The sequence below is a fragment of the Aythya marila genome (assembly GCF_965140915.1).
Source record: "Aythya marila genome assembly, chromosome: 2".
Lineage (NCBI taxonomy): Eukaryota > Metazoa > Chordata > Aves > Anseriformes > Anatidae > Aythya > Aythya marila.
Window position 1 is genome coordinate 153,004,441 of NC_139043.1, and position 22,108 is coordinate 153,026,548.

The 22,108-nt window shown below is 41.0% G+C and overlaps 1 protein-coding gene across 2 annotated transcripts in view; it reads right to left on the reverse strand.

Annotated features, from left to right (window-relative positions):
• Positions 1–716: 716 nt before the first annotated feature.
• Positions 717–22,108, reverse strand: part of AGO2 (argonaute RISC catalytic component 2) — a 51,692-nt gene continuing 30,300 nt past the window's right edge. For both annotated transcript variants that reach the window (XM_082754604.1, XM_082754603.1), the window contains exons 11-19: positions 20,733–20,866; positions 18,215–18,399; positions 16,075–16,234; positions 13,951–14,041; positions 12,935–13,129; positions 11,704–11,838; positions 10,463–10,564; positions 9,446–9,645; positions 717–9,023 (exon numbers count right to left, since the gene is read on the reverse strand). In XM_082754604.1, coding sequence (XP_082610730.1) covers positions 8,915–9,023; positions 9,446–9,645; positions 10,463–10,564; positions 11,704–11,838; positions 12,935–13,129; positions 13,951–14,041; positions 16,075–16,234; positions 18,215–18,399; positions 20,733–20,866 — 1,311 coding nt within the window. In that variant the 3' untranslated portion in view covers positions 717–8,914. The remainder of the gene's footprint in view (positions 9,024–9,445; positions 9,646–10,462; positions 10,565–11,703; positions 11,839–12,934; positions 13,130–13,950; positions 14,042–16,074; positions 16,235–18,214; positions 18,400–20,732; positions 20,867–22,108) is intronic.

Here is a 22,108-nt window from a genome sequence, read left to right on the forward strand (position 1 = left end):
GAGCAATGACTTTTGATTGTTACGCACTGGGAAGAAACACAAAGGCACAAAGAATAAAAACTGAACGACAACGTTGTTGTTTCTGAAGAAGAAACCCAAAAGGTTTTGGTTTGCAGACGACCGCCTCCGCCCCGAGGTCGGCCGGCACATGCAGTTTGGTCGCTTTTTTTTTTTTTTTTTTTTTTTTGCCAATCTCGTCGACAATTTGAGTTCATAGCACCCAACTGTTGAAATGAGGTAGATCCAAATCGAAAAAGAAAGCTGGGTCCCCAACCCGCCACGTGATTTGCCCCCTGGCCCTAACGTTGGAAGGATCAGATGTCAGCCGGAGAAGCGCAAGCGATGGCACTACCTGAAGCAAGCACGGATCTCGAGAACGGTTGGATTTGGGTTGGTTTTGTCCCTTTTCACTGCAAAATTTCAGCAATCCTCCTTCGGGCAGAGATTTCCTAGCAGGGGGAGGGAGGAGGAGATGCCTAACGCAAGGAGCTGAGATTTCAGAAAGCCCGTTTTTGGGGCAGACTGCCCGAGAAACGCAGAGAGCCCGGCTCCTGTAGGGCAACGCCAGCGCCCGAGGAGCTCGGTCACAGTATAGAGATCTACAGGTTTTTCCCTTTCCTTCTCAGATGAGCCTTCCTTTATCCGAGTTTAGCTTTCGAGGAAGATCCTACTCTGGTTAAACAGTATTTTTGCCCGCTCTGAGAAAATCTGATGAATTTATCCTTTTGTTTTTTTTTTTTTTGTTAAGGCTTAATTCAAAGCGGCGCCGCCACGCAGCGTCACGCCAACACCGAGCCACGGCCAACGCGTCTCCCCAACACATCTACACAAAACCCCGCCGGCTCTGGGGAACAGAAAGCACCACTTCAGCTACACCATCAACCCTACAATGCCTCTGATGTGTTTAAAACTCAGTCAAGGGGTTGTGTGTGACAAGTGCTTACCCCAACAGCGCTACATCATTTACACACCGCAAGCACGAGACGTTTTAATACGGATGCAACACGCAAGCTAGCCAACAAATACTTAGTACCACTTGAAATGAGGCCCTTAACATCTTAGTTTTTTCTTTTTTTTGTTGTTTTTTCTTCTTCTTTCAAAAATAGTAAACTTTACACGGTCATAAAAGCATTCGGATTCGAGGGAGCACGTCCAACGGGAAACTTCCGAGTTCCTTTTTTGGTTGCTTTTGAGTTATTTTATAAAAATAAAGAAACGAAAATCTTCCAGGAACGGGGTTTTAATAGATGTCAGTTAAATCTGCAATGTACCAAACTTAAGATTAAAAAAAAAAAAAAAAGAGGGGGGGATTTAATCAATACATTCTCTTTTCCACCTCACCCTTCCGTGACTAAGTCAACGACTTGGCCGCAGAGAAACCTAGGGTGAGGTCTCTATTTACAAACTGCCCCGAAAGTTTGAGGTTTTGGGATTGTACAGACTAACAAAGGGCTACGGAAGCCAGTGAGATTGTGCTTATTGTTCCCCAAAAAGCTCTGCCTTCACACCTTCGTGTCTGAGCACTCTATTTTTGATTTTGCATCTCCCTATAAAAAAAGCACGGCTTTCCCAGGTGCTCGCTAGTAATCACCCCTTAAGTATATCTGCCATCTGCAAATCCATCCATTATCTTACCCTTCAGCCCCATAAAATCAAAAAACCACTATTTTTGCTGCCCCAAGCTCGACAGCAAAGGATGGGGAAAATGCAACAATCTTCACTTAAGCTGGAGACATTCTGGGGATTGAACACTGAGAGGCAATTTCAGATCAGCTGAGGATTCAAGTCGGCCAGGCAATTAGAGACGCGGTATTTACATCAAAATAAGACGGCAAAATTGTCACGTGTAAATGAGATGAGGAGTTTAAGGGGTCAGTCACAGGAGAAAGTGAGAATTAGGATCAATTAGGGTCAAAGAGGGTCAAAAAATTAGGGTCAATCACGATCAAGTGTCAACCACAGAGGTGAGATTTTGGGGTGCCCACCCAGCATGGACCAAGCAAAACCAGGCAGTTTTATTTATGCTAAGAGGGGAGCTTCCTCCCTTGGTGCAGAAACAGGAAAAGCTGATAGGAAAAGAATAGGATCCCGATTACACAGTGTGGGGTTTTTTTATTTTCCTGCTAGGAAATGTAAGCTAACAAAGTCAAGACAAAGAGGAGCGGGCAGGGGAGTAGGAACTCCCAAGGTTGCTTGCTGCCCTTTTCACAATTCCTGCTTGCCAAGCACAGGCAGGCATAAAATGGTCGGAAATGTTTAAATTAATGCTTCAGGGACAATTATTAGGCTTGTTCCTAGGCTAGCTGTATCTGTAACTGCTGCTGCTGGGCAGAGGAGCTATTCCAGCAGGTATTTCAGGTCTTAAAGGGAGATAAAATAGAGCAAAACTAAAGCAACCTGGTCCAGCAACACATCCAGACCAAATCCGAGGTGCTCTGCGATGCCGAGAGCAGAAGGCAGCTTTTGGGAACTGCCCGCCAGCCTTCCCGTTAAGGGGGAAGGGGCTGGAAGTTGCCAGCAGAATCTGCAGGGAAGCCAGAAGGAAAACTAAAGCTTACTGTCACCTCAATGAGTGCGTATTTGGCAGATTTCTGGTAGAAATGGTTCACCTGGTCTCCCTCATCATGTTAAGGGGATGTGCTCACAATCCCCTGCCTGCACAGGGAAACCTCTTCCAGGCCACAGCAACATCAATAGTGTCTATGGATCCACAAAACCAGGGTGTAGTGAAATATTTTCCAAAAGCAGCTACTTATCCTAGAGCAAAATCCTATTCTTCATGCTTTTTTGGGGGGGGGGTTGTGAAGTTAGAATGAAGAACTGAACAAAATGTTCAGGATTTTACCCTGTTCAATCATTACTGAGCTTATTTACTCCGTCACTCGCCATTGCTCAGCAAGAATTCTTCCCAAAAGCCACAACTTCATCCCCACCACCGACAGGCTTCATTAGTGTCTATGGCCAAAGATTAAAGGTGATGAAATGGCAGGTAACAAAACGTATTTATTTTTTTTTTTACTTCAGACTCAAAATATATTTCATGCACCTTGATGTCACTTGCAGTGAAAGTGTGACATTTGTTGGCCAACAGCTGAAAGACGAGAAGAGGCTTCGTTTGGAAGCAAGAGTGTCCAAATCCAGCAAGTGAATGGGGAGGTGACACCGAGTTGCTTCTATCAGATGACCCTGCACAAGAAGAAACGTGCCAGGCGTGATGTGCCGGGCTCTTTCTGAAAGCTCAACAGCACCTTAAGCCACGCTGACGCCTTCGGAAGACAAGAGGAGTGAAAAGGAGATGTTTGGGATCACAGTATGGCACCGCTGGTTCTCTAGCACGAAACAGCAAAAATAAGAGTTCCTCAGGGAGCGTTTTGGCTGCTGAGTAGTAGGCTCACTTTAGAAATTAATCTATCTGTGGAGGAATTGAGGAGGTAGCCTTGAACTGCATCTGCTCGCTAACTAACAACCACCTTCCGTAGTGATTTGGCCGAGCCGTTACATTCATCTGAACGCTGCAGGCAAGGAAATAACAAAGCAGCAGCAACTGAAACAGACAAAAGGAGATAAAACTGGTTCTGTGCCACACACACGATGAGCCCCAGCTCCTTGGGATTCAACGCAACACCTCGGAGGGATGCAGCCCCGGTCACTGACCCGCCAGAGACAAAAATTTGGGTTTTATATCCAGAAATCCCAGCCCAAATCCCTGTCACCCTGCTAATTCTACCCCGCAGACCGGTTTTCCTCAACACGACACAGGAATCAAACGCTGAAGGAAGCCAGGAAGGCGCAGCAGGACAACAACTGGAGCTGAGAGTACAGACACTGCATTAATTAATCAGCTAATTGCTACCGAGGATTGGCAAACGCCCCCTAACAAAGCAACTGTGGCCTCGGATTCACACCCTAACGCAAACGAAGCATGACGACGTTTAGAACCAAAGCTCATAGCTCAACACTGTAAAACATGGCAGTATTCCTACAACGTAAGAGCAAGGAAGGGCATCCACAGCACTGCAGGCTTTGCTGTCCGTAGCACTATTTACAGTATCTTTAAAGAGCTACAGCAGATGGGAGAAAAAAAAAAAAAGTCTTACAGTAAAAAGGGAGTTTAAAAACAATCAGTGCAATTACCTTCTACTTGAAGTTTTCCTTAAGACTGCATGTATGCAACAAGAAGCATTGCCAAATGTATGTAAAAGTTTAAAAAAAACATAGTACTGTCCTGTATTAGGGAGAGAGAAAGCCACACAAAATAAAACATATAAAATAAAAACAACATAAAATAAAAACAGATGCTACTGTAGGAGGAGAGTATTAAAAGGTAGGGAAAAAAGTTATTTTCCTACATTGGTATTGAGTGTGGAAAACAGAACAAGATTTTTTTTTTTTTTACATTCCTTTTTTGGGTGTAAAAGGTATTTAAAAAGAAAAAACAATCCCCTGTGGGCTACCTGTGCCACCAGAAATGATAACTGGGTGACATCAAGAGGCAACTATGTCCCCATTTGCACCTCCATGGTCTTAGTTTTACAAGTGGTCTATTAATGCCTGGACAAGAGATGTTAAAAATGGACAGAGGCTGCAGGAGTTATTGATAGTCTGATTTCAAACTAAAGCTTAGCAACATTTTGGCTTTAATAATCAGGGAACGTAATGCCTGGATGAAGATCAGAAACGTGTAGTACGGATTTCTTGCTTTAAACTTAGGTACCTGTAGGTTTTCCACGCTGGCTGCAGCAGGTTAACACACAAAACCTTCCCTAACAGCTTAGGTCAACGACTAATCCCAAACCTTTCCCACCTGCCAGATCTAAACCCAAGGAAATTAATATGCCAAAGCTTCTGCAACGTGGAAGATCGTTGATTTTAAGCCAGCAAGCCAAACACTGAAGCAGCCTAACTCGAAGCAAGCCAGGAGGAGGAGTCCTAATAAAAAGAAGTGATCAGTGCAGGCGGCCATACCAGCAGGTACGGTTGCATAGGGCTATCTGGAAGGCCAAACTGATGTAAGGCTGAGAGAAATCCCCCTACTAAATCCCCCTCCTTCCTACATTTCACAGTGGGACATCTGCTCCTAAGGACTGACCGACGAAGAGGCAGAGCGGACGTTATCTGATGGAGCCAAGGGAGCAGAAGTTTCTCACACCAGGTAATACTGTATTACAGCTAGCACATTAAAAGAGAGGAGTTTTAAAGTATTTTAGTCTTTGTTACTACGTTGTGATTGTCACAGAACCACATGCTTTGGGAGGGCTCTTTGGAGATGCCAAGGCCCCTGCCCAAAGCAGGCCCAGCAGATCGGAGCCTTCCCAAGGACAGAGATCCACAACCTGCTCCAGTATTTGGCTGTTTCTCTTTCTATAGTGTTACCATTTCAGTACAAAGCCAGCAAAGCAATCTGTAGCGGGCAACTCATTCATAATACCTCTTCACCTCCTCAGCACCCTCTTTAAAAGATGAGCTGCACCAAAATAAATACTGCGGGACTGCCACCCGTCACTTTGTCCCTAACAGCGCCGAGGCCTGGAAGGGGAAGGAGATATTTTCCTCACCAGGGTGCCATCAGGATCAGCTTTCAGCCCGCTGAGCACCTGGCCAGGCTGCACCAACAGCAAAAGGTCACTGCCAGGGACGTAACGGGGAGCAAATGCAATGGAAGAGGTCCTGCCCAGTGCTCTTTTGCAACTGCAGTCACACAACTGCTCTGCACGGCCTCGGAGAACAGCTGCCAGGGGGGAAAACACTTTGGGTTATTGCTGGCCTGAGCTGCACAGTGACTTAGTGGTTATAACTGCCCGCCTCAGCCACGACTTCGGCAGCAGGAGTACGTGAGAGATGGAGACGTCTTCAGCGTTGCGTTTACCTGAGATATTGCTGCTCTTACAAAACACAAAACAGGAGAAAGGGGTTAAAAAAATTAAAAATAAGAGTAGGGGTTTAGGTGTCTGTCCGCCCCCTTCCCTTTTTGTGAGGGGCAGGAGAGGTTTTGAGTATGACAAATATTGCCAGAAAATAGCTCCTGGGCTTACAGCACGCTGCTTTTCCAAGTATAATACTTCATCAAAAGTTTTTAGAAAAATGCTCTAAATTAGTCATTAATTCACCACCGGGGCAGGGGCAGCAGGGGACAGGAGGGAGAAGTCAAGCTGTCGACTTCGTGGCACCGGAGGCTTAAAAACCCGTGCAAGGTAGAAATGTGCCGAGCCTGAAATGCACGCAACCATCCCAAGTTCTTCACACTCCAGGAAGGAAAGCTACACAAAATTCCTGGTCTTTCCAAGAGGATGCAGAGATGAGAGCTACACTGAGATTACAGGGTCTGCCTGATAGCCCTTCTGCAACAAAGAATGCATCCTAAATAGGGTGCAGGGAAGCCCCCCAGTCTGCTTCAGAAATAAGATTTGGGGGTGAAGACAGATTCTGCCCTCTTAGCCTGACCTGACCACCGTAAAGTCCTTGGATCAAGTCCTTTATTCCAGATCTGCAGGGAGAGGGAAGAGGAGGATGAGATTCACATCCAAGAGGTCTCTGCAGGAAGAACAGCAAACAAAAATAACTGGCGCTTTATTTAAAAGTGTTCCATCTCTCCTATTTGTTAAGAATAATCCGTACAAAAATAATTCTGATATAAAACTCTGCCGAATTCAAACCTTGGCTGAAATCTGAAACTTCTCAAGCAAGCAGACGGAGAAGTGCAACGTGTCCCTTACGGAAAAGCTTCTGCAGCTTAGCAGCGCTTGTGAGGGAGGTATGTGCAACCTGGCTGGGAAACAGGAAGACAGATGATGCGACCTGGAACTTGCTTTCTGTTACACCAGCGTCATTTAAAAAAAACCAAAAATCTAGGTTTACAAAACTGACCAAGAAGAAAATCCGACCCAGCAGCCCAATCAAGGAATGAGAACACCACAAACACCACTCCTCCGTTACTAGGATTTGTGTTATTTCACCTAAACACCACCGAAAATCAACACACTGCTACGAGGTGCACGAAGTTATGTACCTACAGCTCTTTTTGCAGCACAGCTCGGGCATTTTCTTAGCTTATTCGACAGCAACCAGGTTTAGTCCCTCTGCTATATGGCACAGAGCTCCGCGGGGGTTAAAGCTACGCGCCCGCCTCAGTGGCTAGAGGTAAACGGACTCAGAGCAGTGACTGAGCTTCTGCTAAGAGAAAAAGGGGAAAAGACAACGCAAAATGGAAGAGAAGGACATTTTCACAACCTGCCTCTTACCACTGTATTTAAGTTATCCTATGACAACGAACAAAATCAAGTCAACATCAACATTTCCTGGGCTTTTACCATTTCCTCCTAAACCTGCTTGTGGCATCGTAATTAGTGCAATGGTTTCCATATGGATTATGGTTTTCTTCTGAACCCAGTGTGCAAACTAACAGAAGCGTTTGTCTAACAATTATCAGCTTTAATTAATGCTTCTCCAAAGAGAATGGCAAAACTCTCACATTTACCATTGACCTTATGCATAATGAAGAGAGCTTCCCCTCCCTTCACAAGTAAACTTCAGTTTCCTAAGATTTATCTTTACTGCATAGATTCTCTGACTTCTGTCTAAATCACCAACACTGAATCACTCTCCTCTCCCAGAGCGCCCGCTTCGCCAGTAACCAACACATAAATAAAAAAAAAAACAAGTGTTTTGTGCTTGAAAATACAGAATGTTGGTCTCGTGTGCGTCTCTGAACGGCACAGGTAAACCCTGCTCTGCTGTGTGCACGCTCGAAAAGCCCTTCTACACATTACAAGCTCCACAACACACACTGCACGTATCTCTGAGCTCTCACAAAGTCAGTTGCATATTTTTTTTTTTTTTTGCATTTGAAGAGTAATGTCCTCACGAGAAGGTTTTAATTTCTAAATCCAAAGCATTCTTGATATGTTAACAGAAGCATAATGAGCACTCCTTAGTAAATAAAAATAAATAATAGCATCTAGTCTATCACATTAATACTGTGAAACATATATAAAATTTACATTAATTCAAACATAACAGTGAAAGAGGATTGTACTGTATTTTATCACCACAGACCCGTATTCCTTAGAGACTTTGGAAAGTAAGTGTCACAGTCCTGTATGACAAATTCTAAAGTTAGCTGTCAGTGTGATTAAAAAAATCCTTTACAATTTTTGTTTCTCAAAAATGGCACGTCTTCTCTTGCCAATCTAACTGGACCTATTAAAAGTTTAGGTACGAGTTTGTTTCTTTCTTTTTTTTTTTTTTTTTTTTAAATTCTTCTTTAGTCTATGAAAAAACATTTTTAAATGCAGCACAATAAAAAACATTCAAGAAACAAGCTTCAGAAAATACATTTGCCCTTAGACACAGAGAGAACAATCTTTGTAAGACAGTTGAAAACCAGGATTTTGTCACTCTTTTGAAAATAAACATTTTGTAAATGCATCTAGAATAATCGAGGCTTCATAAAGAGCCAAAAAACGCTTTGCTTTTTCTTTGTATTAAAAGCTAATTCACAGCATTTTTGCCCACCAACTTGAGTATGAATTAGATCTCTCCAAATTATTAAAAGCAGTTAAATGAATAGCAAACTGAACGAAGAGGTCGGTGTTTTGTTTCTTTGTTTTGTTTTTCCCTAAGCCCTGAGATCACAGCTCTTGGTTCAATTATAAAATATGGGTCTGTTTTATAACAGACAGCTTAGAGATTTTGGCAAACCACATTTCCAACAATCGTGGGGTTTGGTACAAGAACGCAGTTCACAATCAAGTCTGAAATTCTGGACGGAAGGCTTTCTTTGCAAATGGGAAAGAAATTAAGAGGCGTCCCTCATGGCTGGCTGTCACTGTAGCTTGGGCAACTGTTGGTCTAAGTGCAGCTGGTCTCATGTGAATCCAACTCTCTATTGTACTGAGTCGCTAAACATTAAAACATGTCAAGCAAAGTACATAGTGCGCAACGTGTCCTGATGAACTTGAACTGCTTTAGCAAGTGCTTGATGATCTCTGCCATTACTCTGACCCGAAGTGTGGCTGCCTTCAGCACTGAAAGAGAAGGGAGGGGGGGGTAAAAGGGAGGGCGAAAAGAAACCCTATTTAATCTGCCTCTCCTCACACGTAAGGTTTTCACGTCATTTATTTCTTCTGAACAGTTCATTGCCCTTAAAATACTATTGAAGTTCTGAAAAAACAGCACAGAAGCATACAGGAAGATCTCCTGCTTGTTGGCTTTGGTTCTTTTGTTTATTTTTGGTTTGTGGGTTGTTGTTTTTTTGGTTGTTTGTTTTGTTGTTGTTTTGTTTTTGTTTGTCCTCAGTTTTTTCCCCACCCACAACGTAATTCACTGGGGAAAAAAGCCAACAAACTCGCCCTCAAACCGCTAAGCGAGGATGCCACCAATCCCAGAATTAACAAGCCCGTTTCCCTTCCTGGGAAATTGGGTAGCGATCTCAAACCGTGCGACTCACCTGTCGTGTTCTTTATCCACCAGATGGTACCTGGCTCGGAAGGCAACCAGGTGCGCGTAATAGGCAGGCGCAGGGATGGAAACCGAGCGGGTGCAGCGTACGTACGTATGACACAACTGGTAGGTGAGAATCTGCAGCTCATCCGAAGAGAAACGATTGTCATCCCAGAGGACGTGGTAATGCGAAGGTCTGCTTGTTCCCTGCAGGCAGATCACACAGGATGTCAGCGCTTCGGGAATGTCTCTTCAAATCTCTGCGGGTGAACTGCAATACAACCTGCTACTTCCCCAAAATTACGTGTGAAATTCTAGACTTCGGCAAATTTTTCCTTTAAAAAGGCAAAGAATTTCCCTCCTTGCTCCTTGTGTAGCAAATCCCTTTGCATTTTTGGAGAGGATTGCATTTTCTAGAATTTCATCCACGTTACTAATATTAAATATTCACACTGAAGTGCACTTTGACCTCGTGAAACTTACAATCTTACAAAGAAGCCAGGCAAAGTAGCTTTATGCAAAACATTCACTACTAACAGTAACCTAACCCGTGCCTTCACTGCATGCACTTCTTTTTAGGGAGTACTGAATTTAGAAGAGTATTAAACTTCCAGTGCTGTTGTTGATTAATAGTTTCCACTTCTGGTTCAGAAGAAATCACAAGAAAAAGTGAAACTATAATGGTGCTGTCTGAACGTACCGGAGATTTCCTGTGTGTGTTTCAAGAGAATTTAACATAAGAGGCAGCTAGGAAAAATAGCCCAACTACCTCACCACCATTCAAAGCAGCACGCTGGCAGGAAAGAAGCACATTAAACTAACTGCACACCGTGTGCTTCCTGGGTGTTTGGGTTCATTATTTCTTCTAGATGTTAGCAGTGATGGAAGAGCATTACAGACAGCACAGGAAAAAGCAGAAACACATAGAATGAGGTCGTGTCCTTTGTCTCTGGAGTAAAGAGCACATAAAATACCAACAGCCAGTGTTAGCACTGAAGTTCTCATCCCACACGAAGTGCTGTACCTGAATACCAGCATGACTACACAGGTAGAAGTCAAACTCTGATGGATGGGTGATTTTTGTGTCCACTGTGGTGCCAGCTGGAATGTTTCCACTTTTTCCAACCTGCGTGAACAGTAAATGCAAATATATTAAGGTGCACAAACTTTTCTTTCTCTTCAGCTGTATAGTAAGGAAGAAGAAAACATTTTAAAAAAAATGTAAAAAGTGGGGGAAAAAAGAAGAGATGAGCTGCAAAACCTTTGGGTTTCTGTATAATAATTAGCTTTTCTGATTAATGCAAAAAGACTTTCCCACAACTGATTTTTCAATCTCTTTTCACCTTCCCATTCCAGAAGAGATTATTTCTCTGTGACTTTTCTTGTTTGTACCTGAAAGAGGACAACCCATGGTTGTAAGACAGGCCTCACCTCCCCTTAAAAATATTCTACTTGAAAGCAGAACTTAGAAATACTCTTTAAAAGCAGTTTAAGGGCAACCACATCACACTATTAATATAAAACCAGCTGCATGTCAGCCTTAGAAGTAATTCTCTGCTTAGGCAGAGAAGCTTGACAGCAGGAAAACCAACACAAGAAAAGCCCTGTCTGTGAAAAAGAGGTTTGGGGTTCAGAATTCTCCATTTCCAGAAATAACACCTACAAATGTACGCTGCTACATGTAACGTGTTATGACACTCCATATGCCCAAACCAAATTCCAGCTACCCAAGAGATTAGATACCTAAGAGATCTTACACGTATCATTAAAGGAAAAGAGTTCACCCCACCTAATAATTTCCATGTCTACATCCCAGCTGGCTACCTAAGAGTCACTCTACAGTCAACAGGAATCAAATCAGTGAGCTTGCTAACACTACTTTAACAGACCTCTGCTTACCAAAAAAAAAAAAAAAAAAGAGTGCCTGAACTATTTCAGAAGTAGATATCTACATTAGAAGCCTGACACTACTTGAGTCAACCTCAACCCTTATGGATCTCCAGATAGGAGAAAAACTGAAAAGAAACAGGAACAATTTGATTAACTTTAAAAGATGATGTAAAGACTTAGATGATGCACACTGTTGCTCTTTCATAAAATCTTCTTGCCAATTATGATATGGGATAAAACCCAGAAGCTTTCCTTTTCAGGCACAATATTTCACCCAATACATGATGTAGCTCTTTAAACAAAGCAGGTTTTTCCTACAGCACCCGAGCAGTTCGTATGTGTGCTATATACTTGTTGGTCACTGTCAGAACGTACCCGTTCATTTTTATCTGTACAGAAGAGTCTGGTGTGATGCCTTTTCTGCACAACTATGAATGTAATTCCAGGCTGGTAATCCTTTTCTAGTTTAATGCATGCTTCTCTGATAGCCAGCAATTCATGATGGAGAACCTGAGTCAGAAGCAAAAAAGATACATGATAAATATGAACGACAGCTTAGAGATGACTCTTTTATCGTGTTCCTTCTTGCACTGTCACTCAGACCAATGAGATGTCAAAGCTTTCAGGATCAAACCTCAATTTCTCCACTTAATGAGAACAAATTAGATCACCAGTTCCCTGAGCCAGGCTGGAGCTGGTTCCATATTTGTTCAGTTCCAAGCATGAGGCTTGGGCTAATAAAGCTGTGTGTCAAAATCTTTTCAACTGCCAAAGACAAATGAACATTTAATTAGGCTGTTGAACATACAACAGCCTAATTATTTTTTAGGCTAGTACAAGGGATAAAAATCCAGAATTGCTCAACTGTGTACGCTTTTCCAGCTGTGTAAAGCAAAGCTAAAGGGATCAACAAAAACAAAGATAAATGCAGTAAGTGAAAAACAATTTGGGATTTATGGTAACTATAAACTGAAATCTCAATGAAAAAAATGGGAAAAAAAATAAGAGGAGTTTTATTAATTGATGTTTACTAAGTGACCTTTCCTCCCTTCCCCTTTGATTTTGAGAAGTAGATCAAGTTCTCTATCTTTACATTTACATGTAAGAATATTGGAAAGGAAAGCATATTTAATATCTTTAAGATATAAATAAAAATATTTAATAAAGCATGGCATTTGTAAGCGAACAAAATAAATACATTTGTTGAGTTTTAAACAGAACAAATGAGAAATGACAGTGTGAAAATGGAGAATATTACACCTGGTTAGAAGTAGGAAAATGAGCTTACACTTCAGTTTTTCATTACTGTTCACATTCTATGTGATCCAAATTGACTAGCGTATCTTGAGTAGGTCACAGATGTTGAACAGACTTGAGTTCTAAAACTATACTTTATTGCTTATATTTTTGCAAAGTTAAGTACGTTAAGGTGATCAGGTATTTAAAAAAAAGTTCCTAAAACAACTGAAATCATTTTCCCTGCTCTTCTTGCTCAGAATGTAACAGATTTGTTGAGGGTACACTACTTTTCATAGCTCCATCCACATAAAACTACATTTACTACCAGAAATGGACAGAATAAAAACCTCAAAATGAAAAATGTAACCTGCTGAAACTGCCCCTCGGAAACGCCATCTCTGTAGAAAATGATACGAGTTGGTTTAAATCTGGTTGATTTGTAGAACTGGATAAGCAACTCCCTGACCATGGCAGCCAAATCTTGGATGATTTCTTGGCGGTGCTGCTGGACCCGAACAGTGGCACAGTATCGATTAGGGTGAGCGTCCATGCTTCCTACAACCTGGGGAAAAAAGGCTTAGTATCACACCAAACTTAAAAGTAGTTTAATAAAGGTAATTGATGAAAATAACTGAACTGCTTTTTTAAACAGGCAATTTTCTGTTTATTAAACCTCAAAGTTCGTTATTTTTAAAATGCCATTCGACATAGAAATAAACAAACAAGAACTCTACACATCAAAAATCCCAACACATCTCCACCTGGCTTTCCAGGACACGTGTGCAGCTTTTTAAAACAGGTATTTGTTTATTTAGCACCAGAGTTAAGATGAATATTGCACATACTGCCTGCAAAGATTCTCATTATTAATGAAGCCAGAGCATCTATTACAGGTGTTGGACATAATGCAAATCATGCCATTCCCTATACTTAAGATTACTTGAATTATTTAAGAACACTTGAGATTACGGCACAGTATGTGTCATCAGAAAGCTCGAATCCCCCCAGAAAAACATAAGTGAAGATCTCAAATTCCTATTCAACAATGGATACATTTTTAACATTCTTAACTGCAGGTTAAAAAGATCTGAAGAAGCAGATTTAGACACACACCAGCGTATTACAGGTTGATAAATATCAGCTAATAGAAAAGCTCCTCTGTGCATTAGCATCTCGGGCATTTTACAAAGCAATACACACATTGAAGTAATTAGTATCAGACTTCTCTCCAAAGTTTCATTAAGTTCTGCAGAGAAATAATTTGTAATACTCTAACTAGGCAATCAGAAGAAATAGACCGCAAAAGAATTGCAAGTAATAAATGCTTCAGAACTGAGCAGTGGGAGAAAGCAGGGGTTAAAGATAACTACACAGTTTACTCACTGCAGCAATGGAAGGCTTTTTTCCATCCCCAGCTGGAGGATGAGTTACATCTGCACCAAGGAATATGACAGGCTGTTGAAATACTGGTGGTCTGGTAAAGAGAAAGCAAGTTTATAAAAGCAGCATGGCTTATGCCTAATAAAGCACATTAGAAGCCAGCTAAATAGCTCTCTATTCTCTTGCCATGAATTAGCCAACAATTTCAACTTAATCAGAGATGGTCACAAGCAATGAGACAGTACTTTGTCCTGATCAGGGCTCTCATGCTACGTACAAAGTACTGATAGTACTTTATAACTGATAGTTCATTTTCACTAAAAATGAGAAAAAAGGATTCTTCTGACTCGTAGAGTCACCACCTCTATTAATTAAGCCACACAGAAGGATCAAAAGTTGCTTCTTCAGCATCAAATAGCATCTGATAAAATTAAACTGCACACATGATTTTGTTATGATTTTGATTATGTTTATGATTATGATTTTGTTTCCAAATGAAAAGACAACCACATTTTTCCTTATCAGTGCAATCAGTTACTGCTTTAGAACTAGATTTGGTAAGCTGTGCTTCAAAGATTAATTAAACCCTTAAGATATTAGTCTACTGCCTCAGAAATAAAACTCCAAAACACTGTGCTCGAAATGTGAAGCTTCAGCTCTATTCCTCAACAAAAGGATTTTAAACGGGAGATTTTAGGCCACTGGTATTTTTGGTGTTCGTGATGTATGAAGGAATGGTTAGGTAAGTTGATAGACTCAACTGTTCTCAGACCTCCTCTAAAAATGAATTTGAAGGCAATTATAACAATATAACTTGTAATGCAATTAGAGAATTGTTCTTTTATAGAAATAACTGTTCTAGTCCTGCCCTGCAACCAACAGAAAATACTGATGGAAGCGTTCTGTTCCAAATACCCCCAAAAAAGTACTTTTCTGGAGCATTCAGGCACTTTGTGCAGTTGTGCTGCTCTGCCTTTTCCCCTTTATTTAACTCCATTTTCTTGAATGCATAGTTTATTGGTACGAGGAGCAGAATTCAACTTTCTGCCCATTTCATTGCTGTTAACACATGCACTTAACATAGAATTTCTGTTTATGAAGCCTGCTTACATGGCATGCAGCTCTTTCTGTCTTGTTTCCACTGCAGTATCTTAACTCTGCTCTAAAAACCACTGTGCCTTTTTAAATGCAGTCTCCATAATACAAAGATCTTCTGTTGCTTTAATACTGGTTGACAGAGTCCACACTGCCAAGGCTTCATATATTTAGTGCAATAAACAGAATTTGACGAGATAAACAAAACATACATCCCATCCCTTCTCATAATGTGCCCCCTTCTCCCTCCCACCAGATACTTTTTGGATTATTTTTCTGCAGCTGCCCTCTGACTAGCCTAAATATCAAGTGAAAATTTGCTTATCTACGCAAAACAGTGTTTGCTTCTTTGATACAGAAGTCCAAGAATGGTGTAGCAGGCTGCTCCATGGGCTCTCTATAACTTGAAATGCAATGTGTGTAAAAATGCCATGTTTTCACTGATGTAGAAACCCAACTGTTCATTTTGATTAAAGATACTCTTAGTAATAGTGTCTGTGTGTGTATGTAGAACTAAAGCTTCTCACTGTAATACTAATAAGAAATTGCAAGGTAAACCTGGAAATAAATTAGTTCCCCAGCTTCTTTCTTTCTTTCTTTTTTTTTTTTTTTTAAATATCTGTTGAAGTTGAGATGTACAACAAAATAAAGAATCTTCACCACAGCTAATCTATAAAGGAAAAGGTGCTATTATTTAAGATGTTTTCTATTTGTTTGAAAACTCAAAACAAACAAAATTTTATTTTTTTTTTTCTCCATTGAAGTGGAAGCTGTGTATTTCAATGGCCAGATTGCAGTAAGAGCTTTTTTTTTTTTTTTAATAAATTTCAGCTGGAAAATGTATTCCTCTACAGTTTGTAACCCAGCTCGTGCAAAACTGCATTTGAAGCCAAAAGATATAGTCTGACTAAAGACTCACTTAAATTACAATGTGATTGACTATCAAAAAAAACACTTAGTTACTTAGTTATCTTATACCATGCACGTTCTTTTATCATACAATACCCTCTTCCTCTGTGAAGGATGCCTTACCTTCCCTGTGGCAGTAAAATGTTATTTACACCTCCTAATTTGACGTTAATTTTTAAGCAGAGGTTGGACAGAGTTTGTGGTGTTGTTCTCTGCACGTTCTTCATCTGAACACACTGCGTGGCCATTCCCAGCACGGTGTCACCAACACGCTTCACCTCCGCTGCAAAACAAAGAAAAAAAAATTATATATATATATTTTGTGTATCACAGATCAAATAAATGTAGGAGACATTGAGTCAGTGACACCTGGAGTTTTAGTAAAATGATTGTTTAAAGACAAAAAAGAAAAAAAAAAAATTCCCTGACCCAACCCTGCTCTCCAGAAATCCTCTTCCCAGTTCTCTACCGCTTCCATCAGTTCCCAACACAGTACCTCAGTCCTAGACATCACTAAAGGCACTGCTGGCTGATTTTAACTACAAATTATTTTAAATTAAACTAATTGTAATTTCAGAATTACAGTGCTTTAGCAGCATCGAAGAATCTTTGGCTAATGGAGTCAGGTAACAGGGATAATATTAGGATGATGCACATTTTATTATTAAACACTGGACTAGTAACACAAAATTAGTATTAGTGTGCTAAATAACATTGAGAAAATCATGGTCATGTCCTTCCAGTTTATCATCTTTTGCCCTGACTTGCATAAAAAGCAGCCACTTTAGCAAAGGATGGCCCATAAAAACTCCAAAATAACTCATTAAGAGCCACACTCCTCAAAGGTTGAAATGAATCCCATTGTTAACAGCAAAACTGAAACTTAAAAGCTTTAAGGGAAGTGTATAATCTTACACTCAGGAGAAGAAATGTAGGCTCCAAGACAGCAGATATCCATTTATCCCAAAGGAATAGAATCAATACTACTCTTGGAGAAGATGCAACACCATTTGGCATCAGGAGAGGGAAAGAGACTTTCTGAGGAGCAGGGGGAGAGAAGGAGAAGAGACAAGAGTGTGTGTATAGACGTGCAAGAGGATGGAAGAGCACAGGGAGAAAATGAGAGGTAATTAGAGGGCGCAGAGAGAACCATAATTGAAGATAATGAGAAGGAAAGCAGATGAGAGAGATACCACATCCTCTCAGTAGTCAGAGGGAGGAAAGAATCCCCTCTTCATGCCAAGCAGGAAAACTGCAAGATGTCATTTTGCACTGGATTGGTACCGAACAACCTAGAGACAGACAGCTTTCTTTGCAAGGCTGAACTAAAAAGGAAAAAAAAAGTGTTGTTTTGTGGAGGCTTGTTCTTAACTCTCTCACTTTTGAGTTTATATCAGATAATCTTGGGAAAAGAATTAGGAACCTATTTTCTACTGTATTAAATCGGTGAGAGATGGGATGGGGAAAACAAATCCACAGCTGCTTGGCAGATCGGGGCTGTGAGAAAAAGAGTCCTTGAAGCTATGGGAGAAAAAACAGTGGATGGTGCTGCAATTAGGCAGGGTTAAGTGAGAAAAAGGAGGAAGGCAGGACAGGAAAAAGAGCAGTCCTGTGTTTAGGAAGAGCTAGGTAAAGACGAGGTGTATGGTTTGTCTCAAACATTAAAACTTATGTCTGTGTGTTAAGTAAAATGCTCTATTTGTCAATCTGTTGCCAAAATCAGTTGAAGTTGCTGACTTTTTTCACCCGTGTAATTCCAGACATTTGTGCCCTCGTGATTCAGGAGTTAAAAATTGAAACGGGAAAAATCCACAGGCAGAAATTTTCTACTTCATTCAACTTCTTTTGCCAAAGGCTGATGGCATGAGTAAGCAAAGTCCTAAAAGCTACACAGCTTCTGAGCTCGTTACTTCAACCACTTGGGACTTTTAGGACACCAATTACAGTAAGTTCATTTTAATCCACAACATAACACTTCAATCAATTTCTGAAAAGCCCCGATTTTACCTTTCTCACTCACGAATGCAACCAACAGGACGAACATGCAAAAGCGAATTAAAAGCATAGTCAGAAATACGAACATACGTTAAGGTATTAATACAAAGCATCACGCAGCACAAGAAGAGAAATAAATTTAATTCATAGGCTATTTCTAAATTGAATTTATACAATTGAACCAGAATTAATTTGTTTTTCAAATAATTCGAAAAAAAAAATGCATGAAATTGTGACTAGAACATGCTGGTGGGTTTGGCTTACTGACCATAGACTGGTGTCTTTCCTGGCAAAATCACCACAACAAGCTGCAGGCCGGTGTAAGTGTTCTTGAGATGTCTGAACATGGGCTCCACGCTGTCGGCTCCCTGGGCATATTTACAGAAGCACGGCTGCCCTTGGATTGGCATTCCTGCATCTCTGGAAATCTTCCTCAGCTGTTCCGTAAAGGACCTACAAGGATGGAAATACATTAGATTCTCAGAAAAAGGAAAAAAAAAAAAAGAACAAAAATCAGATTTTTGTTGTTATTTTTGATGGAGTGGTCTCTAGACTTGCAGCGTTTGCTGCCCAAAATAGTTGGGAATTTATCCCAAGCACATCTTCAATTTATTGTGCCTAGGTAGTCACTGAAGGGAAGGTAGGAGAAGATAAGGAAACACACTGTGTAGATGATGCCATTGCTGAAAATTTGACTTCCAAAGCAAAGGAGTTATTCCACTGTATTTGATCTTTCTATGGGAGAAAGAGTATGAGCTTCTTTTTGCAAAACAAACTACAGGGATGATAGCTTGGATAGCCCGCTACACCAGACTCTTGTGTGTATCACTATAAAAGTTACAGGAACTTGTTTTTTGGTCCTGGTAAGAAAAATGACCAACAGAAATTAGCAGCAATTGCATCTCAGAGAATTAATCTAACATCGGTAATAACATACAAAAAATCACCTTGCTAGATCACCAGAGAAAATGTGTACCCTGGAGGTGCAGACAAACCTTCTCCAGGTTTTTTACTGCGCCTCTTGCGAGCAAGACTACAGAAAGCACTTCAGTGTGGCATGGTGGAGGTTTATAAAGCACACCGAGTCTGGAAATCGTGTTCAAAGTCCAAGCTTGTCCAACTTAGATGCCTGTAAGTCCCACACAGGCAAGATGAGCAGGCAGTGAGGTGCCACAGTGCGGATCTGTAGAGCAGAGAGCTTGGTACCACCTTTATTATTTTGGAGTGGATGTCTCCAGAGGTGCGTAACAAGTTGCTCCTCTTCACCAAGAGGCGCCACGTAGCACTCTCTTGCCCACAGAGGGCACGAAGATTTTTTCCAACCCCGTTGCTGTTCTCGTGAATCATAAAGGAGCGTGAGGTTCAGCCCTGCAGCTTGTGACTTCTTGCAGAAAACATGCACGTTAAGCATTTTCCCTGGCAAAACGAGTATTTGCCACTCTAAGCAGAGAGAGTCAGTGGCAGAACATGCAAGTCTGCACTGCTGCAGGTTTTGAGCCTTTCATTTTAGGATTCTGTCTGTAGGTACAGTGCCTGAGACGAAAGGTGCACTCAACATCCCCAAAAGCAGGATGATTTTGAAGACTTAAGGTTTTTTAAGGTGTTTTTTTCTGATGGATCTACAGCAGTTGAGTTCCAGTTAACTGAGGATGTAACAAGATGCAACAAGGTGCAGCTGGATGCAGCCACTTTCCCAGTATGAAGGAAATTCCTTTCACTACAAGGACAAACCCCATCTGAACCGTAATAATCTTAATAACCTGCCAATCCCTCTAATCTGTCTCATACCCTCCCAAAAACTGAGTTCTCCTATGCCGGAGCTCCACTAGAAGCAACATGTGTAAGGGAAAATCTGCTGGCAGATTAATTCCTGTCAAACACCTGGAAAAAAACAAGTCCTTAGCTTTACAAAATAGGATGTGAACTAAAAGGTAACATTTCCACTGTTTTCTCACCACTTATTAGGGAAAGGTTCCCAAGCTATTTGGCAAATTATCTACCAGAAGCTTGTTACGGGAATACCGCTGCGATGAATAACCACGGCCCTGCATTCACCTGACAAAGAGCAGCTGAGTCACCCGCCAGGGCAGCTAAGAGCCACACTTGCCCGTGCACGAAGGGCAAGCAACTGTGTACAAAAAGATTTAGGCAAATCCACCTACACAGGCACGCACACTTTCTCCTTGATCTAAGAAAGGCTGAGGTCACTTTTAACAAGTCTTCCATTTGTTTGTGACAAAAGGTAGGGAAACGACATCCAAGAAATTAATTCTAACATCGAAAGTCAATAAAATAACTACAAGTCCTACTGAACTTGTGACTACAGTAACTTGTACACTGCTGTACTCCTGCATCTGGGCAGAAAGCTGGAGGAAGTTGGATTACTTCTGAAAATATTCCTTTGAGTAAGTTCTGCATAAATTACTCCATTCCATATAAGGAGGAAAAGAACTAAGAAAAATACAAGCTAGCTTTCAGTCCTGACAAATACTTGGTGCTGAACATCCTTCATAACATCACTTGGATCATCTGAAACTCAGACTTAAGGCCTCATTGTGGTAGGAACTTTGTCGTTCAGTGTTAGGTGGTTTTGCTCAGTCTGATTTTGAGGATTTCATCATGCCAACATTGAAATCATGATGGCATCACTCAAAACACTAAGAGGAACTTCAAAAGCACTGTTAAAGATGTACTGCCATGCGTTAAACAAACCATATATTCTAATTAAATTATGATATTTCCATACATGTAAGCAATAAAATCATCATCTTACGCAGCGCACTTACTTAAGATGAACTTCAGTGCATTGGCGCTGGGGAGCAAAGCAAGCGATTGCCCAAACCTTTATTTCAATTCCAGTGTGAAACTGTTTATTCCTCATGTCCCAAACTCCTTGAACTGGCGTAGCAATTGCTTTATTCTGGAAGAGGAAAGAAAAAAATACAGTAACACTAATGCACAGAATGATTCATGCTAACAAAGATCAGTTACGTTTGTGCTTCTCTCCAACCAGCAGATTATTTATAGTCTGAGGTCCTTCTCTACTGTTTACACCTATCCTACCTTATAAAGATCATTCTATCACTTTAACAAGACAGCTGGCCAGGCTGGTGAAAAGGAAAGCTTGTAAAAAAATCAAGCAGGCATTGTTCATTTCTCCTGTTTATGGTTTTCTTTGGTTACATAAATCAGCCGCAGACAGAAATTATACACGGATATTAAGACAGATGCTATCAGGTGGTATATAAATCAACAGGAATGTACATTTCTACAGGAACTTTTTTTTTTTTTCTGCAGGAACTTCACAATTGCTGGGTGAACTTTCCAAGAATGACTCGATCCAAGTGCTATCAGCATTTTATCACTAAGTAGAGGCAAATAGTGGTTCAGTGTCAACTCAACTCCAGAAAAGACCCAAAAGAGATGACAAACGATGACTGGTTACTGAACTCTGACCTCTGCAACCATTTTCTCCCATCAAGTGGGTATTACTGTGATGGATTATCTCCATTAAGGATGGCGGATAATGGATACAGGACAACAAACTTATTCTGGTTACATTAATTACCTTAATAAGTGTCAGTCTGTAGTAGATGTTTTAGACAAGTTACCACGACGTCTGCCTTCTCATTGAGCAGACGAGGCCAAAAATTTTCAAGACACAGACAAATTTGATGATTCATTTTGCAAAGAGTTGGGTTTGCTGAAAGCAGCACCTCCCCCAGCTGCCATTGTCTTCCCCCTCTGTTCTTGCACCAGAATAGTTCCTAAGAGCACTCTCCCTCATCAAGATCAGGCAATGGCAGCTGGGTTACCTTAACCTGACACTGGAGGAAGGTTTGAGCTAATCTGGCTGATTTTGACTGAAGAGCATTAGGCAGAAGACAGAATCACAATTTAAGACATGAGATCCCTGCCCCTTGCAGGTTTATGGCAGTTAACAGTGAGTTGTGCACTGGAACAGAATTATCTTCAGCCGGTGATGCACGATGTAGAAAAGGTTCATCAGAAGCCTCCACAAATTAAGTCATCCTAAACATCAAGGCTTTCATCTTGCAGAAAAACAAGATGCTGTGTCATTGATAGAAAATACTACTTTTAAGCTTTTTTTTTTTTTTTTAAAGACAATGAAGTAGGATGACTATGTCAGACATCTGAAAAC